The sequence below is a fragment of the Seriola dumerili genome, unplaced genomic scaffold (assembly GCF_002260705.1).
Source record: "Seriola dumerili isolate Sdu_G_001 unplaced genomic scaffold, Sdu_1.0 BDQW01000127.1, whole genome shotgun sequence".
Taxonomy (NCBI): domain Eukaryota; kingdom Metazoa; phylum Chordata; class Actinopteri; order Carangiformes; family Carangidae; genus Seriola; species Seriola dumerili.
This window is the reverse complement of record NW_019174382.1, coordinates 422,422-438,470: the sequence shown is the minus strand read 5'-3', so window position 1 is coordinate 438,470 and position 16,049 is coordinate 422,422. Positions and strand designations below refer to the sequence as shown.

The 16,049-nt window shown below is 44.1% G+C and overlaps 1 protein-coding gene across 2 annotated transcripts; it reads left to right on the top strand.

The window, feature by feature from the left end:
• Positions 1–8,231: 8,231 nt before the first annotated feature.
• LOC111224207 (alpha-synuclein-like) lies at positions 8,232–16,049 on the top strand. Of its 2 annotated transcripts, XM_022748624.1 has the most exons (6): positions 8,232–8,418; positions 12,356–12,397; positions 12,562–12,689; positions 13,303–13,329; positions 14,851–14,904; positions 15,644–16,049. In XM_022748624.1, the coding sequence occupies exons 1-5, from the start codon at positions 8,298–8,300 to the stop codon at positions 14,902–14,904; spliced, it is 372 nt and encodes a 123-aa protein (XP_022604345.1). In that variant the 5' UTR covers positions 8,232–8,297; the 3' UTR covers positions 15,644–16,049. The 2 variants fall into 2 exon arrangements, with proteins under 2 accessions (XP_022604345.1, XP_022604346.1); XM_022748625.1 differs by lacking the exon at positions 13,303–13,329.

The window sequence follows — 16,049 nt, the reverse complement described above, 5'->3', positions numbered from 1 at the left end:
TTTGTGGGTGTGTGTGTTGGGGGGGGGGCTGTTCCTGTCCAGGCTGACAAAAGTGGGGGCTTTTCCACTGGGAGGGGGGGGGTTGGTTGGTTGGATGTCTGAGTGGGTGGGAACCATTTCCGAGGATTGTTTCAGGGCTGTGTGTGTGTGTGTGTGTGTGTGTGTGTGTGTGTGTGTGTGTGTGTTTGGGGGTGGGGGGGTTGAAATGTGACAGGAAGAGAAAGAGAAGGTGCAAATACAACAGAGGTTATTATTTTATATTTATTTTTATTTATCATTATGATTATTTATCCTTAAAGTGTGTGTGTATGTGTGAGTGTGTGTATGTGTGAGTGTGTGTATGTGTGTATGCGTGTGTGTGTGTGTGTGTGTGTGTGTGAACTGAGACTGAACAGTAACAAACATTGACGTGTCGATACTAGAAGAAAACAGAGTCATGATGACATCATCTGACAATACAAACCTTCCTGTTCTGAGTATTTTACAAAGGTGTGACCAGGGTTGGGTTACCTCAGGGTTGTGTTACCTCAGGGTTGGGTTGGGTTACCTCAGGGTTGGGTTACCTCAGGGTTAGGGTTACCTCAGGGTTGGGTTGGGGTTACCTCAGGGTTGGGTTGGGTTACCTCAGGGTTGGGTTGGGTTACCTCAGGGTTAGGGTTACCTCAGGGTTGGGTTGGGTTACCTCAGGGTTAGGGTTACCTCAGGGTTGGGTTGGGTTACCTTACAGCAGTAAAATTCTACTGTGTCGTTAAGGGCGTCTCCAGGTCGTGGATCACTCTTCATGTTATGTTTTTTATTTTCTTCATTTTTCAGAGTCAGAGGAATGATTTTATTTTAATATTAACTTAAGGTGTGTTGTGGACCTGGACCCAGGGTCAGACTGGGATCAGATCCTGGGTTTGATCCTGGATTCAGGTTCCTGTCAGGTGTGAGGTTTAGTCACGGATCTGGATTACATTTAGCATGTGACCAGCAGGGGGCAGCAGCTCCACACACCAGGTCTGATATCATGCAGTTACTGATAGTTCATTTACACAGATTAGTAAGTAACACAGGCACTAGTTAACGACGCAGAGACTGCGTTGTAATGTTAACTAGATGACATGATGCTGTCAGTGTTTTGAGACTGAGACACTGGATCAACCTGAAGCTTCTCTGATGGACAAATAAACAATTTATACTTTTATATTTTCTCTTTTGTTTTCTTCCCAGAAATCTGTACATTCATGTTTGACACTGAAGGAAACAGAAGAAAAGATCAGGGAAAATAAACATGAATGAAAATCATTTCTGATGCTTTATCTTTTTATTGTTGTTGTTTCCGCTCCATGTGTTTGGACTGTTGTCGGAAACCCAAGCTGCTGGAGGAAGGAGAACATGATGTCATCTGGAGAACTCGGTGAGAGGACCTCCCGGTCTGATGTGTCTCTGCCTCGGCTCCTTTGAGCTCCTCCTCAGGCTTGCTCCTCTGACCTTTGACCTGCAGGACTTTGTTTCTGAGGGTTGCCAGCTCAGCTTCTTGTTGTCGGATCTTGTTTATAGACGTTTCATCAGGCTGGACAGCGGCGGTGGGTTCTTCTCTTTGACGGAGCTCAGAGGCCAGAGCTTCCAGCTGAACGTTCAGACCCTCCTTCCTCCACAGCTTTGACTTCCTCTCCATCTTTTCTCTGTAGAGATGTTCCAGCTCCTCATGGCGCCTCCTCTTCTCCTCCTTCCAGGACATCTGTGATGAGTAACCCTCCTCTTCAAGAACACGGAGCCTCCTGTTATTTTCATCTCTCTGCTCCTTCACTGACTTTGTCTTTTCTCGTAGAACTTCACAGAGTCCGTCAGAGTCTCCAGGTCTCTCCAGGATATTCTCCAGGATGTTCTCCAGGATGTTCTCCTGGTGGTTCTCCCGGTGGTTCTCTAGGCTGTTCATATTTCCAAGGTTTTTAAAACCTTTTGTCCAACAGCATCAGTTATAAATGAGCTGCCTATATATTAACACTGTGGGTGACATCATCAAACATCAAAGGAGTTTCTGCTTTGATGATGATGATGATGTCACACAGGTTCGATGACGTCACACACATCCAAGAATCTTCCTACTAATAAATGGAGGAATCTCTGGATGAAAGGTTTGAGATAAAAAATGAAGGAACCAAACGAAGGAATAGAACAGTGAGGTTACACTGTTGGAACCTCATGTTTAAAATGAAGGAGTTTAGTCCTGTTCACACTGGGTGGGGGTTTGGGGGGGTGGGGGGTGGAGCACTTCAGCCTCTAGTGGCCTACATGGGTATTACAAAACAAACACTGTTACCAACACAACTAGAATCACCTCCTCGTCCACTCAGATGATCTCAGGTCACGTCCTGTTTATCCACAGTCACAGAAAATATAAGATATTAAACATTTATGTGAAATTTTGTCATAATTTCTTTGTGAGTTCTTGAGTAATGGCTAAAAAGTGTTTTGTGAGGTCACTCTGACCTCTGACTTTTGACCACCAAAATCTAATAAGTTTAACCTTAACTCCTAGTGAATGTTTGAACCCAAGTTCCACCAAGATGTTACTGAGATATCGTGTCCACGAGAATGAGACGTGTGGACGGACAAGCTGAAAACAACATGGCCGCCCTGACTGCCTCCGAGCCTCAGTAAAATGAAAACATGTCATTATTATATTTTAGTTATGCTGTATTTTTATTGTTGTTCGGACTGTTGTTGGAAACCTGAGCTGCAGGAGGAAGGAGAACATGCGGACTCCACCTCTCATCTCCTGGAGAAGAACGCAGTGAGTCGTTTCCATGGCGACCTCCGTCGTCTCTCTGGGCACTCCTCAGGACTCCCCAGTTGAAACGGCAGGACTCTCCGGGCTGCTCTGAGCTCCTCTTCAGCAGACCACATCTCCCCCTCCAGCTGCTGGACTCTCTCTCGCAGACGGAGGAGCTCCACCTCGTTCTCGCCGATCTGCCTGTGGAGCGCGGCGGCGGGCAGCTCTGGGTTCCTGCGTCTGTAGATGTCATCGATCTTGTCTAGAATCTGTGGCTCCAACTCCCGAACCTGTAAGACAATGTCCTGGATTTCCTGCAGCAGCTGCTGGGACTGCAGACGGAGAGAGTCCCGGTGTCTCTGCTGGGCCTCAGAACAAACCCTCAGCTCCTTCTCCAGCTTCTGGATCTTTCTCTTCAGCGCCTCATTTTGGGCGTGTTCTGCCTTCAGCTCGAAGAACAGCTCCCTGAACACGGCGTCCCTCTCAGGATCATTGAGCTGAACTCCTCTGAGACTGTAGATAAAGAGTTGGAGGTTCTCTGTGCTGCTCCAGGCCTGACTGGAGCTGGTTTGGTTGTTCTCCTGGTTGTTCTCCAGGTTGTTCTCCTGGTTGTTCTGGTTGTTCTCCTGGTTGTTCTGGTTGTTCTCCTGGTTGTTCTGGTTGTTCTCCAGGTTGTTCTCCAGGTTGTTCTCCTGGTTGTTCTCCTGGTTGTTCTCCTGGTTGTTCTGGTTGCTCTCCTGGTTGTTCTCCTGGTTGCTCATATTTCCAAAGCTCTGCCGACCTTCAAGCTGCCTCTGTACACCAACCCTTTTAGTGACATCATGAAACATCAAAGGAGCTTCTGTTTCTGTGATGATGTCACACAGGTTCAATGACATCACACGTCAAAGAATCTTCCTAATGAATCGAGATCTGTCTCAATTAATTTTTTTTGGTTCTTCAGAACCTAACCCTATAAACTGTGATGTCATCAGTGACATCACAAAATGAACAAAGATGAGTCATAAACAATGATGTCACATCAGCTGTGATGTCATCAGACTGATTCCATTATATTAGGAAAAAATGAATCCATTAAACTCTAATGCGGATTAAATTACATGTTTTCAAGGTTGCTAGGCAACAGGAGCCACGCTTCATGACACAGCAATAAGTTCCACCCTTATTGCTTGTGCCGCAAAGCGAAAACCGTCTCATTTCAGACGACGTCTCACACACACACACACACACACACACACACACACACACACACACACACACATACAGTGACCTGTAGTGACCTGTTGTGTTGACGATTGTTGCTGAGTTTGCAGAAACACTTGTGTCACAGCTGTTATGAAACTAAATTAAAACACAGACAGTCATGTGGAAAACACACACACACCTCACACACACATACACACACACCACTAAAACACTGGGACTATCAATTAGCAGGCAGGTGCTGGATTCCTCACAGAGCTGATTTGGAGAGAGTTGTTCAGAACTCAGACCCTCAGAGATCCTGATCCTCAGAGACCTGGACCCTCAGAGACCCAGACCCTCAGAGACCTGGACCCTCAGAGACCCGGACCCTCAGAGACCCTGATCCTCAGAGACCTGGACCCTCAGAGACCTGGACCCTCAGAGACCCAGACCCTCAGAGACCCAGACCCTCAGAGACCCAGACCCTCAGAGACCTGGACCCTCAGAGACCCGGACCTTCAGAGACCTGAGGAGAGTCAGAGTTGTGACATTACTGACCACAATACATTTCTTAACTCTGCTGTTTTTATTCTGTCCTGTTATTATAATGTTTTCTTTATCATTATGTGCATTAGTTGGTTCAGGAAGAAAACCACAGAAGAGGAAAAAAACGATCAATAAAGGATCATGTAACAGAAAAAATCATCTGTCTCAACTTCACTGAGAATATTTCCATTATTTCTTGTTTGTGATGAATAATGACTGAATAATAAAGTGTAAATAAAAACAGTGATGAAACTTTCCCTCCGTGTGTGAGACATAAAAATATTCAACTTCCTGGTGTTTGTGTCTGAGTCATTCAGATGTTCAGTTTCTACACTCTATTATTTTATGTTTCATCTGAATTAAAGACTCCATTGTCTGCTGACACAGACACAGACACAGACACACACACACACACACACACACACACACACAGACTAAGCTGCTGTCTGTAACTCAGCTAAAGGCTAACAGCTAACAGCACCATAAAGAGTCAGACATCAGAACATTTAGACTGAAGAACATGTAAAGTCCAGATTTTCTACTTTTTACTTCAGAGACAAAAACTTCTACATTTATTGTGACTAGTCAAGATTTTACTTTGAAAACAAATGAAAATCTGCTTCAATGGTTTTCGTTCGTTGGGATCTGTGATAAACTCATAAAGGTTTCATCCCTCACTTCCTGTCACATGATGACTCACATCTCAGACAGAAGAACGAACTATCTGAGAGTATCTGACGTAGTTAAAGAAGCTAGTCACATGACTCAGGATCAATGATCTGATCATGTTATTCATGACAGTTTATCAATCGGGGTCCAAGTAATTATTTAAGCTGATGACACTTCTGCACTATGATTTGAGTGAGACTTTGAAGCTAAGCTAAGCTAACCTAAGCTAAACTCAGCTAAGATAAGATGAGGTAAACTAAGCTAAAATAATAAAATAGAGTTAAAATAAGCTAAGCTAAGATAAATTAAGCTAAAATAAGATAGGCTACCATAAGCTATGATAAACTAAGCTAAACTAAATTAAGATAAGATAAAATAAGCTAACATAAGCTAAAATAAGATAAAATTAGAGATACTAAGATAAGCTAAAATAAACTAAGCTAAGATAAGCTAAGTAAAGATAAAATAAAATAAAATTAGAGTTCTAAGATAAGCTAAGCTAAGATACCATAAGCTGTGATAAACTAAGCTAACTAGGTTGAGATAAAATTGTTGGTGAAAAGGTTCATGTGTTGAACGTCTGGCTGCCCCCCGGTGTTGGAGGAGAACCTGCAGAGCTGTAACGTGTGAAGGAGAATGTGTGTCTGATATGTTCACCTGTAGAAAGTCAAACTCCACTGGAGAAACAACTGATTTATTTCATCTCACAGATAAAAGCAGATTCATTTCTTCATATCCACCTTCATTAAAGACAAGGTTTTCATCATTAGACTTCCTCACAAGGATCAATGATGTGATGATGGTCATTATTGAACACTGCTACTGGGCAGACAGCTCTCATCACCATGGTAACCCACAGCAGCCTATAATGTCGGCATTGATCTGCCACCATCCATCCTGGGAAAAATGAAATCAAATAGGTCTAAAAATAGACGGATGCTGGCTGCCAGCCAATCAGAGAGGAGATGAGGCAGCCAAGGGTGTGTCTCCCAGACACTGTGTGTGTGTGTGTGTGTGTGTGTGTGTGTGTGTGTGTGAACGTTTTGCTGAGTCACATTCAGGACAGAGGAGGAGGAGGAGGATGACTCCACTCCTTCCTCCTCTGTGATGTCCTCCTCCTCCATGTCAGCGTCCTCCTGATCAAACTGACTCTAAACACAGCTGATGTGGAACCAGAACGTCTGGGTTCTGGACCTGGAGTAAGAAAACCTGGTCCTGGTCGTGACCCGTGTAATTCGGGTCGGCTGATTCGCTTCATATGTTCAGATAAGGATGAAAAACAATCTGATACAGTTTATTCATCATGTTCTAATCTTTCTGCTTCAGGGAAGAAAACTCTAGCTCGTTTCTTTTTCTTTAACCAATCACAATCGTTGTGGGCGGAGCTGAGCAGAACGAGTCTGAGGGGAACTCGTCATGGTGGAACATTTGTATGAGGGGAGGTGGACGTCGCCTCTGTGACGTCACCCACAGGTTTCTGAAGCTCAAACTGAGCTGTTCCACCATCGCCATCTTGGCAGTGTCTGACTCCGCCCTTAACTCCCAGCTCATCCATAAATGGTCAAAGAGGAGGGGCGTGGGTGGAAACCAAGACTTTGGTGTTGGTTTAATAAGTATTGCAAGACTACGCTAACGTTAGCATTATTAGCACAGCTGGGTGCCTTGCCTGAAGGCTAACCTAAGGTTAATTCATTTGCTAGCTAATAAGCTATGTAACAAGATAAGCTAATAAGCTAAGTGTGGTGAGCACAGACACCGATACCTGCTAATTAGTGCTAACATATAAATAAAATCACACTAGAATTTCACTCGTGGCTGTCAACGGTGACAGCACCTACCTGTCACTCAAAGAGGCCACGCCCTCAATCCTCCATAACTTTAGTCCTTAATAAAATGTAAACAGGTGAGTTTTATAAACAGGTGTCATGAAGGAGGAAATTAGCTCTAGAGACCAAAACAGTTTTTTTTTGAGGAGGAGGACAGAGGAGGACAGAAGAGGACAGAATAAGACAGAGGAGAACAGAGGAGGACAGAGGAGGACAGAGGAGGACAGAAGAGGACAGAAGAGGACAGAAGAAGACAGAGGAGGACAGAGGAGGACAGAAGAGAACAGAGGAGGACAGAAGAGGAAAGAGGAGGACAGAAGAGGACAGGACAGAAGAAGACAGAGGAGGACAGAAGAGGACAGAAGAAGACAGAGGAGGACAGAGGAGGACAGAGGAGAACAGAGGAGGACAGAGGAGGACAGAGGAGGGCAGAAGAAGACAGAGGAGGACAGAGAAGAACAGAGGAGGACAGAGGAGGACAGAAGAGGACAGAGGAGGACAGAAGAAGACAGAGGAGGACAGAAGAAGACAGAGGAGAACAGAGGAGGACAGAGGAGAACAGAAGAGGACAGAGGAGGACAGAAGAAGACAGTGGAGGACAGAGGAGGACAGAGGAGAACAGAAGAGGACAGAGGAGAACAGAGGAGGACAGAGGAGGACAGAGGAGGACAGAGGAGGACAGAGGAGAACAGAAGAGGACAGAGGAGAACAGAAGAGGACAGAGGAGGACAGAAGAAGACAGTGGAGGACAGAGGAGGACAGAGGAGAACAGAAGAGAACAGAAGAGGACAGAGGAGGACAGAGGAGGACAGAGGAGGACAGAGGAGAACACACTGAGAGGCCTTTTGTGTTCACTTTGAATGAATGAATTATTCTTCCTCCTCTTTTTCTTCTTCTTTCCAATAGTTTTTTCTATCTCTACCTCCCACAACTAATCTCTCTCTCTCTGTCCCTTTTATCTCTGCCTCTCTCCACCACTTCTCTCTCACTCCAGTGCACAACAGTCCCAAGTTGCTTTTATATATTACACTCCCTCCCTATCTCGTAAGCGTTCTCTCTCTCTCTCTCTCACGTGCCCTCTCTCCACCCCTTCTCTCTCTCTCTCTCTCTCTCTGATCCATTAGCAGGAAGAACAGATCGCTGGCAGACGAGAAGAGACGAGGCGACCGAGGCAGACGGAGCAGAGAGCAGAGGAAGGAGAAGAAGAAGAAGAAGAAGAAGAAGAAGAAGGGAGAGAAGAGCAGAGAGAAAACATCTGAATAAGAAGAGAGGAAGATAGAAGAAGACAAAAGAGAAGAAGAAAGAAAAGCATCATGGACGCTCTGAAGAAGGGATTCTCCATGGCCAAGGATGGCGTGGTGGCCGCCGCCGAGAAGACGAAGGCCGGTGTGGGGGAGGCCGCCGCCAAGACCAAGGAGGGAGTCTTCTATGTCGGTGAGATGAGGGATGGATGGATGGATGGATGGATGGTGGAAAGTGAGACGGATGGATGAAACAGTACAAGAATAAAAGAATAAAAGATGATGGAGGGATGATGAGAGGGACAGTGAGACGGGAGGAGGAATAAAGATAAAGTTCAATTTGACATGAACTGACAGTGAGTTATGAAGTGAAGGATGGATGAAGGGATGGAACGAAGGACAAGTGAAATTCAACACCAAACTGTGATGGAGGGAGGGAGGAGGAAGGGGGTGTGAAGAAGAGGAACTGACAGAGTAAAAGTTCATGTTCACATCACATAAATTCTTTTAGTGGAAAATGAAAGAGGGATGGGTGGAGGACGAGGGAACTTCAACACAAACTGACGGATAAATGGAGGGATAGAGAGATGGAGGGATGGAGAGATGAGGGATGGAGATGGAGGGATAGAGAGATAGAGAGATGGAGGGATGAGGGATGGAGAGATGGAGGGATAGAGAGATAGAGAGATGGAGGGATGGAGGGATAGAGAGATGGAGGGATGGAGGGATAGAGAGATAGAGAGATGGAGGGATGAGGGATGGAGAGATGGAGGGATGGAGAGATGGAGGGATGGAGGGATGAGGGATGGAGGAATGGAGGGATGAGGGATGGAGGGATGAGGGATGGAGGAATGGAGAGATGGAGGGATGGAGAGATGGAGGGATGGAGAGATGGAGGGATGGAGGGATGGAGGGATGGAGGGATAGAGAGATGGAGGGATGAGGGATGAGGGATGGAGGAATGGAGGGATGAGGGATGGAGGGATGGAGAGATGGAGGGATGGAGGGATAGAGTGATAGAGAGATGGAGAGATAGAGAGAGGAGGAGGAGGAGGAGGAGGAGGAGGAGGAGGGAGTGGAGGAATGGTGCAGCGTCTGCAGTGAAGTGGGCGGTGCGGCAGTGAACTGGGCGGGGCCCCAGAGCTTGTGATTTACCTGTGGATCACCTGTGGTTCTGGCTCAGGTTCAGGGTGAGGAGCTGCTCCTCTGTGGAGCTGCTTCAGGGATCTGATCCGGATCCTGGACTCCTCCCAGTGGAGGTCTGCCAGTCTCATGTGGTCTGGGAACTCCTCAGGTCCCTGTCATCTGGATGCATGAAGGGATGAAGGAGGAATGGATGAAGCCAGGCGCTGAGAGTTAGATACAAACTATAAAAATTAACCAACTGAGCAGAAAACAACCAACTACAGTTGCTCTCTGAGCCACACACACACATGCATGCACCACGCACAGACACACACGCACGCACACACACACACGCACACACACACACAGATACATACGCACACACACACACACACACACACACGCACACACACATGCACAAATGCACACACACACACACACGCAAGCACATACACAGGCACACACGCACGCACATACACACGCACACACACACACAGATACATACGCACGCACACACACACGCACGCACACACAACACCTCATATTTCAGCAACCATTGTAAACCAGTAAAACCAGTGAAGTGGTGACTCCTTACCTTTGAGGAGGTCTAGAAGTCCTGTTGTCTGTGCTTCCCTCCATTATTCATATTCCTTTAGTCCGTCAGGCTCCACAGATCACAAAGATCAAGAGTATTTTCATGAAAGCGTTCAGAGTTATGACTATCATCCACCGCAGACTGCTGAGTATTTATTTCTTCGCAGCACTTCTCTCCAAGTTTCATCCATCTCCCTCCTTCCTGCTGCATCAGTTGCTGTGTCAGCTGGTATGATTGTGTGCATTAGCTTTCTGGCTACAAAATGGAGGTCTCCCTGCAAAGATCTGTTCAGATTGCACTCCAGGAGATCTTGGTGAAGATAGTGAGCGCACCTGAGCGAAAAACAGATGATACAATTCTTTCAGTCGGAGAAAGCGCTGCTATTAGTTAATGCCTCTGTCAATCATTCTAGCTTGACAATGCCGTAACCAATGAGACCAAACAAGGTGGGATGGGCACTTCTGAGCTGATGCTGATTGGCTGTGGGAGCTGTGAAAACAGCTGAGAGGCTGCAGGAGGATTCAGGTCGGCTTTGAATGTTTTTTTCCGCGGGAAAATGCCATGGACAGGAGTGTATCCTGATGAGATGTCTGTGTGTGTGTGTGTGTGTGTGTGTGTGTGTGTGTGTGTGTGTGTGTGTGTGGCCTTGTTAATGATTTGGTGTAACACAGTGAAGTCTGTGCTGAAGGCGGAGTCTGTGTTGAAGGTCCTCCTGTTGTCTACAGGTTTGAAGCTCTGTGACTTTGGGGCGTGTCAGACTCAGACTCAGCTTGATCCTGTCATGTAACCATGGAAACCTGCCAAAGATTAAAACATAATAATTATTTATCGACTGTTATTGTGCGACTTGACGGGAAGAAAACAGCCATTAGAGATCAGACCTCATCAAATATACATCACATCTGGTCATGAGCTTCTTCCTGTAACTGATGCTCTGCTGCTGTTTGTGTATTAGAAAACATCTAACAGTGAATCAGACTGTGTTCACTCAGACAAAGACTCTGTTCAGTCCCATCGTCACATGACCGAGCCGCTCCACGCCCACAGGGTCCACCAACACTCTGAATCTGGTTCTGCAGTGTTCATGTTCTTCACTGGACTCTAAGTCACAGAAACAGTCTTTACCCAGTCCTGCACTGGACATGAGAAGAACACGTGATTCTACATGTACAGAGGGAAAAGTTTCCAGTCGGGAAGAAACAGTTTTTCTGGCAGTTTTCAGAGTGCAAATAAAACGAGCCCACAGGTCGTCTGTGCAGCAGGTTATTATGACCCATAGTTAGGTTTTGTTACTAGGTGACATCTAGTGGTCGTAGTAATGATGACAGGAGCGAAAGGAAAAGTGCGGTGATGTAGTATAAAGAGAGACAAAGGTGAAGCACCTGGAAACATTTGCTCTCATGTAGAGCAGTGAAGAGAACAAACACCTCAGGTCTGAAGAAGGCTGAGCTGCAGTTCCTCTCACATCCACTAGATGTTCCTCCAGATGAGGAGACGCTGGAGAGGATGGAAAATAAGACACAGGTTCAAATCTGAAAAGAAGTAAATCAAGTGAGAATAAAACAAAGTCAGTATAAGCAGAGTGAGGGCTTCATGCAGGAGGCTGCTGCTGCTGCTGAAAACTGGGTGACATGAATAAATAATTCAGAGAACAGCTGAGCTCAGGAAACAGGTCAGATCCAGATTCACACTCTGATCCAAACAGCTGTGAGTCTGCTGAAGACCTGAACTCCTCTTACTGAACAGAAGGAAAGTCACAGTGACACAGTTTTATCCTTTAAGGTGACAAATAAAAAAACTGAAAACTGTCACTTCTACTGTTTTATCTACGAAGCTACCATCACTAGCGCTCCTGCTAATCTAAAGCCAACAGGGAACGAGAGCCATTTGGGAGCTTTTAATGTGAAATATCTAAAGGAAGTGTTGAGTTTCAGTGCAGGAACTGAACTAGAATTAAAGTAGAAGCACATCAGAAAACAGAGGATCAGATAAACATATGCAACTATAAATAAAGGCCTGTCTCTGGTTCATGTAAAAGCTGCTGCCATTTGATTTACATTTGGTTTGTGAGCTGAGGACTGAGATGTCGCACCAGGACTGACACTGATCGTGTGTTTCCAGTAACATAATTAACTGAACTTAAAAACGTGTCATGAAAACACGTGAATTTCGAAAAAACTCTCAAATATCACAAAAATATTTACACGCTCACACGACAAAAAAATATTTCACAATATTTCACATTAGCATGAGAGGAGAAAACCAGCTTTATTCTCATAACATCACTTCAGTGGGTGAAGATGAAGACCAGCAGTGAGACTGAGGGGCTGCCGATCACTGTTACACTCAGCTGGACAAATTATGAATAATTCATATCAGCAGCCATGTTTTTTTCCCCTCTGTCTCCTAGGAAACAAGACGATGGAGGGAGTGGTGACAGGTGTGAACACAGGTAACTCATACACAGCTGCACATCAAACTGATACAGTGTAGAATGAGTCCAGGTTGTGAAGCCTGAGTTCAGTACAGACCAGAGCACACCTGGACCAGGTCTACCAAAGAGTCCTGCAGGTGGATATGAAAACATTAACACACCTTTCATCTCGTGTTGTTTAGTCGCCCAGAAGACGACCGAACAGGCCAATGTCGTGGCCGACACTGCGGTTACCGGGGCCAACGAGGTCGCCCAGGCAACGGTGGAGGGGGTGGAGAACGCAGCTGTGGCGAGCGGATTCGTCAGCACGGTGAGTGATGTCATGTCACATGAAATGTAGTTTTTCATTAATGTGTTCTTTTATATTTAAAAAGTGGTTATTTCAGCTTTTCATTTTTTAAAAACCTTCAAAACTTTTCAGTTTATTTGGATTATTTTAAATGTAGTTTTAGTTTTCATCAGCAGGTATGTTTTTATGGTTCAGAACATTATTCTGGTAAATAAGTCACGGGTTTGTTGCACTTATACAAACAATGATAAATATATGTTTACATTACACTGACATTTGACCAAAATGTATTCTCTTTTTCTGCATATAAACAAAAGTTAAAAACCTTTCTCCTTTAATTTGGTGTAGTTTTCTCCAATAACAAGACAAAATTATAAAATTATAAAAATTATAAATAATATAACTATATATATATATATATATATATATATACACACATATACACATATATAATAAATATTCAGCTACTCATAACTACATATGATGAAAAAATTTAATACTGATATTTTCCTCTAATATTTTTTGCATCATGACCAGTTCCTACTGTAGTTAATGTGATAATCTGTGTTGTGTTAATAAATTAAATTTTTTGTCTTTCTTCATTCACAAATCTCTGGTGATTGGCTGGAAACAGGAGGAGGCGGGACCAGTGGCTGAGCAGGTGCCTGATTGGTCAGGGGGATTGGTTGTATAGCTTGATGCTCGTTGCCTGATGTGACTTTAAAGACTTTTTTAACAAAGATTTGATTAACTGACCTGCAGTTTGTACAGAACTGAGTGGCATGTAAAGCCTGACATCATCACTGTAGGACAGGAAAGTGATTATTGACTGCATATCATTGGCCATGAAGTTTAATGTAAAGAGACATAGGGACAAGGATGTAAACGCTACACTAACATCAAGTCACAACAAAAGATGTTGCATGAGCAACAGTTGTCGTGGCAACTTTAGCACTAACAGTTGTAGCGACAGTATCGTTAATCAAAACTAAAGTCTGTCATTGTCCTGACTTTTGCTTTCATTACAGATGTTAAAGCAGGAACAAGACACGGCCAGAAAGTTGCTAATATCATTGCGTGATGATTGTTGTCACTCAGATTTATACAACTAACAAGGCATGAAGGAGAAGGATGCATTGTCCAATCTGATGTTCGATTGTACGCTGACGACACTGTTCTCTATTCTACTAACAACAACCGTATCTTTTTACAGAAAGAGAGAGAATCTCAGCAACACCTCAACAGAACTTCAAATTTGGCACAAACATTCACTTGGACTCAAGGACGAACTGATTAGATTTTGGGGGATAAAGCTCAAGGTCACGGTGACCTAACAATACTATTTTATATGATAAACAGGGATGTAACCTGAAACTAGTCCGAGTGGCGGAGGGATATGACCACAAGGCAATAATTCTAGTTTTAGTTTAATTTGGATGGATATCACCATGGTGTTGATTAGCATAGCATTTGGCTAGCTCTTTTTTTTTGACAGGTTTAGGAAACAAGGAAACAATGACTAACATGGATGTTTCAGCTTCACTCATCTTTGGCTTCATCTCACATTTCACCCAAGAACCAGAAAGATCTCTGCACATTTCTAGTTTCAGTTGCTGTCCTGCTGCAGTACCATTATACAGATATAAAGTTTCACTTCTCCCAAAGTAAATGGTCTAAACAAGGTTAAAGGTCGCTGCATGGTTCAATCTGACAAGACCAGATTGATATCAGAACGTGTTTTACAGGTTGAACAATCATGAGAAATTTATCATTTAAATCTCTCACAAAAGATTGTGATTTTCATGCGACTGTTTGTTCATAAAGAGAAATATGTCGTGTGACGTGGTTCCAGGACTGCGACTCTGAAGCATTCTGCATGTTCTTAGTGTTGTAAAAAATATGGCGGCTCTATATATCTAAATCTATCCATCGAACACAGAGTTTTTATACTATATGGAGGAGTATACTCTGGGTACTCATTGCTTCTCAGTAACAGACAGTTCCATATGATAACACACACTCCAAAGTGATTTGACTATTTGCATTCGTTGCTTTCCACAGCTTAAAGTTAACACAGATCGACTGGGTTTGGGAGAATTGCAGCTTTATATGTGGATGGATTTGTATGGAGGGGGTGGAGTTTGGCTGCAGTCATGTGACCTCTGTTCTTTGTCCCCTGCAGACTGACCTTCCAAAGACAGAAGCAGGAGAACAGACTGAACAGGCTGCACAGTAGGTGAGAAAATCAAACACCTGTTTCAGTGTCGTACACAAGTTTTTAACAAATCAAAGGAAATGGTGCACTTGTGGGGGGGGGGGCTATTTTCAGCAGCGGATGAATCCATGTGCTCTGGTCAATATCTGGGGCAGTAGGAAGGTGTACAACAAGAAAACCTTGGGTGGTTGTTACTAGCAACAAGAAGACAGGAGCTGTGTCCTGATTCAGGGGTCCCACTTCAAATGCTCCAGGAAACGGGGCCGTCGTTTAGTGTCCCAACATATCCCAAGATTCATTGTGCCGCCTTAATGAAAATAATATGGCAGCAAACAACACAAAACAACGGGATTTATATATAAATAAATACATATATTTACATATATATTTATATATCTATATATATATAGATATAGATATAGAAATATCTATATATATTTACATCACATGAACAAAGGAGAAGAGATGAGTTGAACTGACTTTAACCACTGGGATGGTCTGAGTCTTGGTTTTGTTTTCGGTGGTTTTCTACTTGTTGGTCTGAGTCTCTGATCCTGGATCTGCTTTGATTACATCATTACATTACAAATAAAATCATTATAGAATATGATCAGTTCTTATTTAACACAGAGCTGGCTCAGACAGACTGACTGAGGAGTGTCTCTCTGAACTATGAGGATGTTAAATATTCACACTTTTTAATTCTTTCTAATTGAATTGAATTATAATATAATGAATATAATTTGTTTGTTTGTTTCAGACTCGCTCACTGAGGACGAACGACCGAAGACCAACTACACATTTTAGCCGAGGCTCCTCCCTTTGACCTCTGACCCCTCCAACCCTGAAAGATGCTTTACCTACTGTGTGTAACTTAACCTCATTAACCAATAGAAAGCCTCATCCTCATCGTCCCTCCTGTTGCCGTGGTTACACTGCCTCTGCATCATACTCGTCACTTGTCGCACACACACACTGACGTCAGATCAGTTTAATCAGGTCGCGTGCTCTCAGCTGATTGGTCGGTGTGGGATGAAATCACCCAGGCCAAGTGTTCAGAGACATCTGAGGCCTTTTAAATGCATGTCGCTTTACTGACCCACACTGAGAATACCACACACACACACACACACACACACACACACACACACACACACACACACACA

Bases quoted from the DNA above. Each gene is read 5' to 3' on its own strand.
- LOC111224207 (XM_022748624.1), top strand. From the start codon at position 8,298: ATGGACGCTCTGAAGAAGGGATTCTCCATGGCCAAGGATGGCGTGGTG. The intron at 8,419-12,355 runs GTGAGATGAGGG...TCTGTCTCCTAG, and splicing joins GGAGGGAGTCTTCTATGTCG to GAAACAAGACGATGGAGGGA. The intron at 12,690-13,302 runs GTGAGTGATGTC...GGCTGGAAACAG, and splicing joins CGAGCGGATTCGTCAGCACG to GAGGAGGCGGGACCAGTGGC.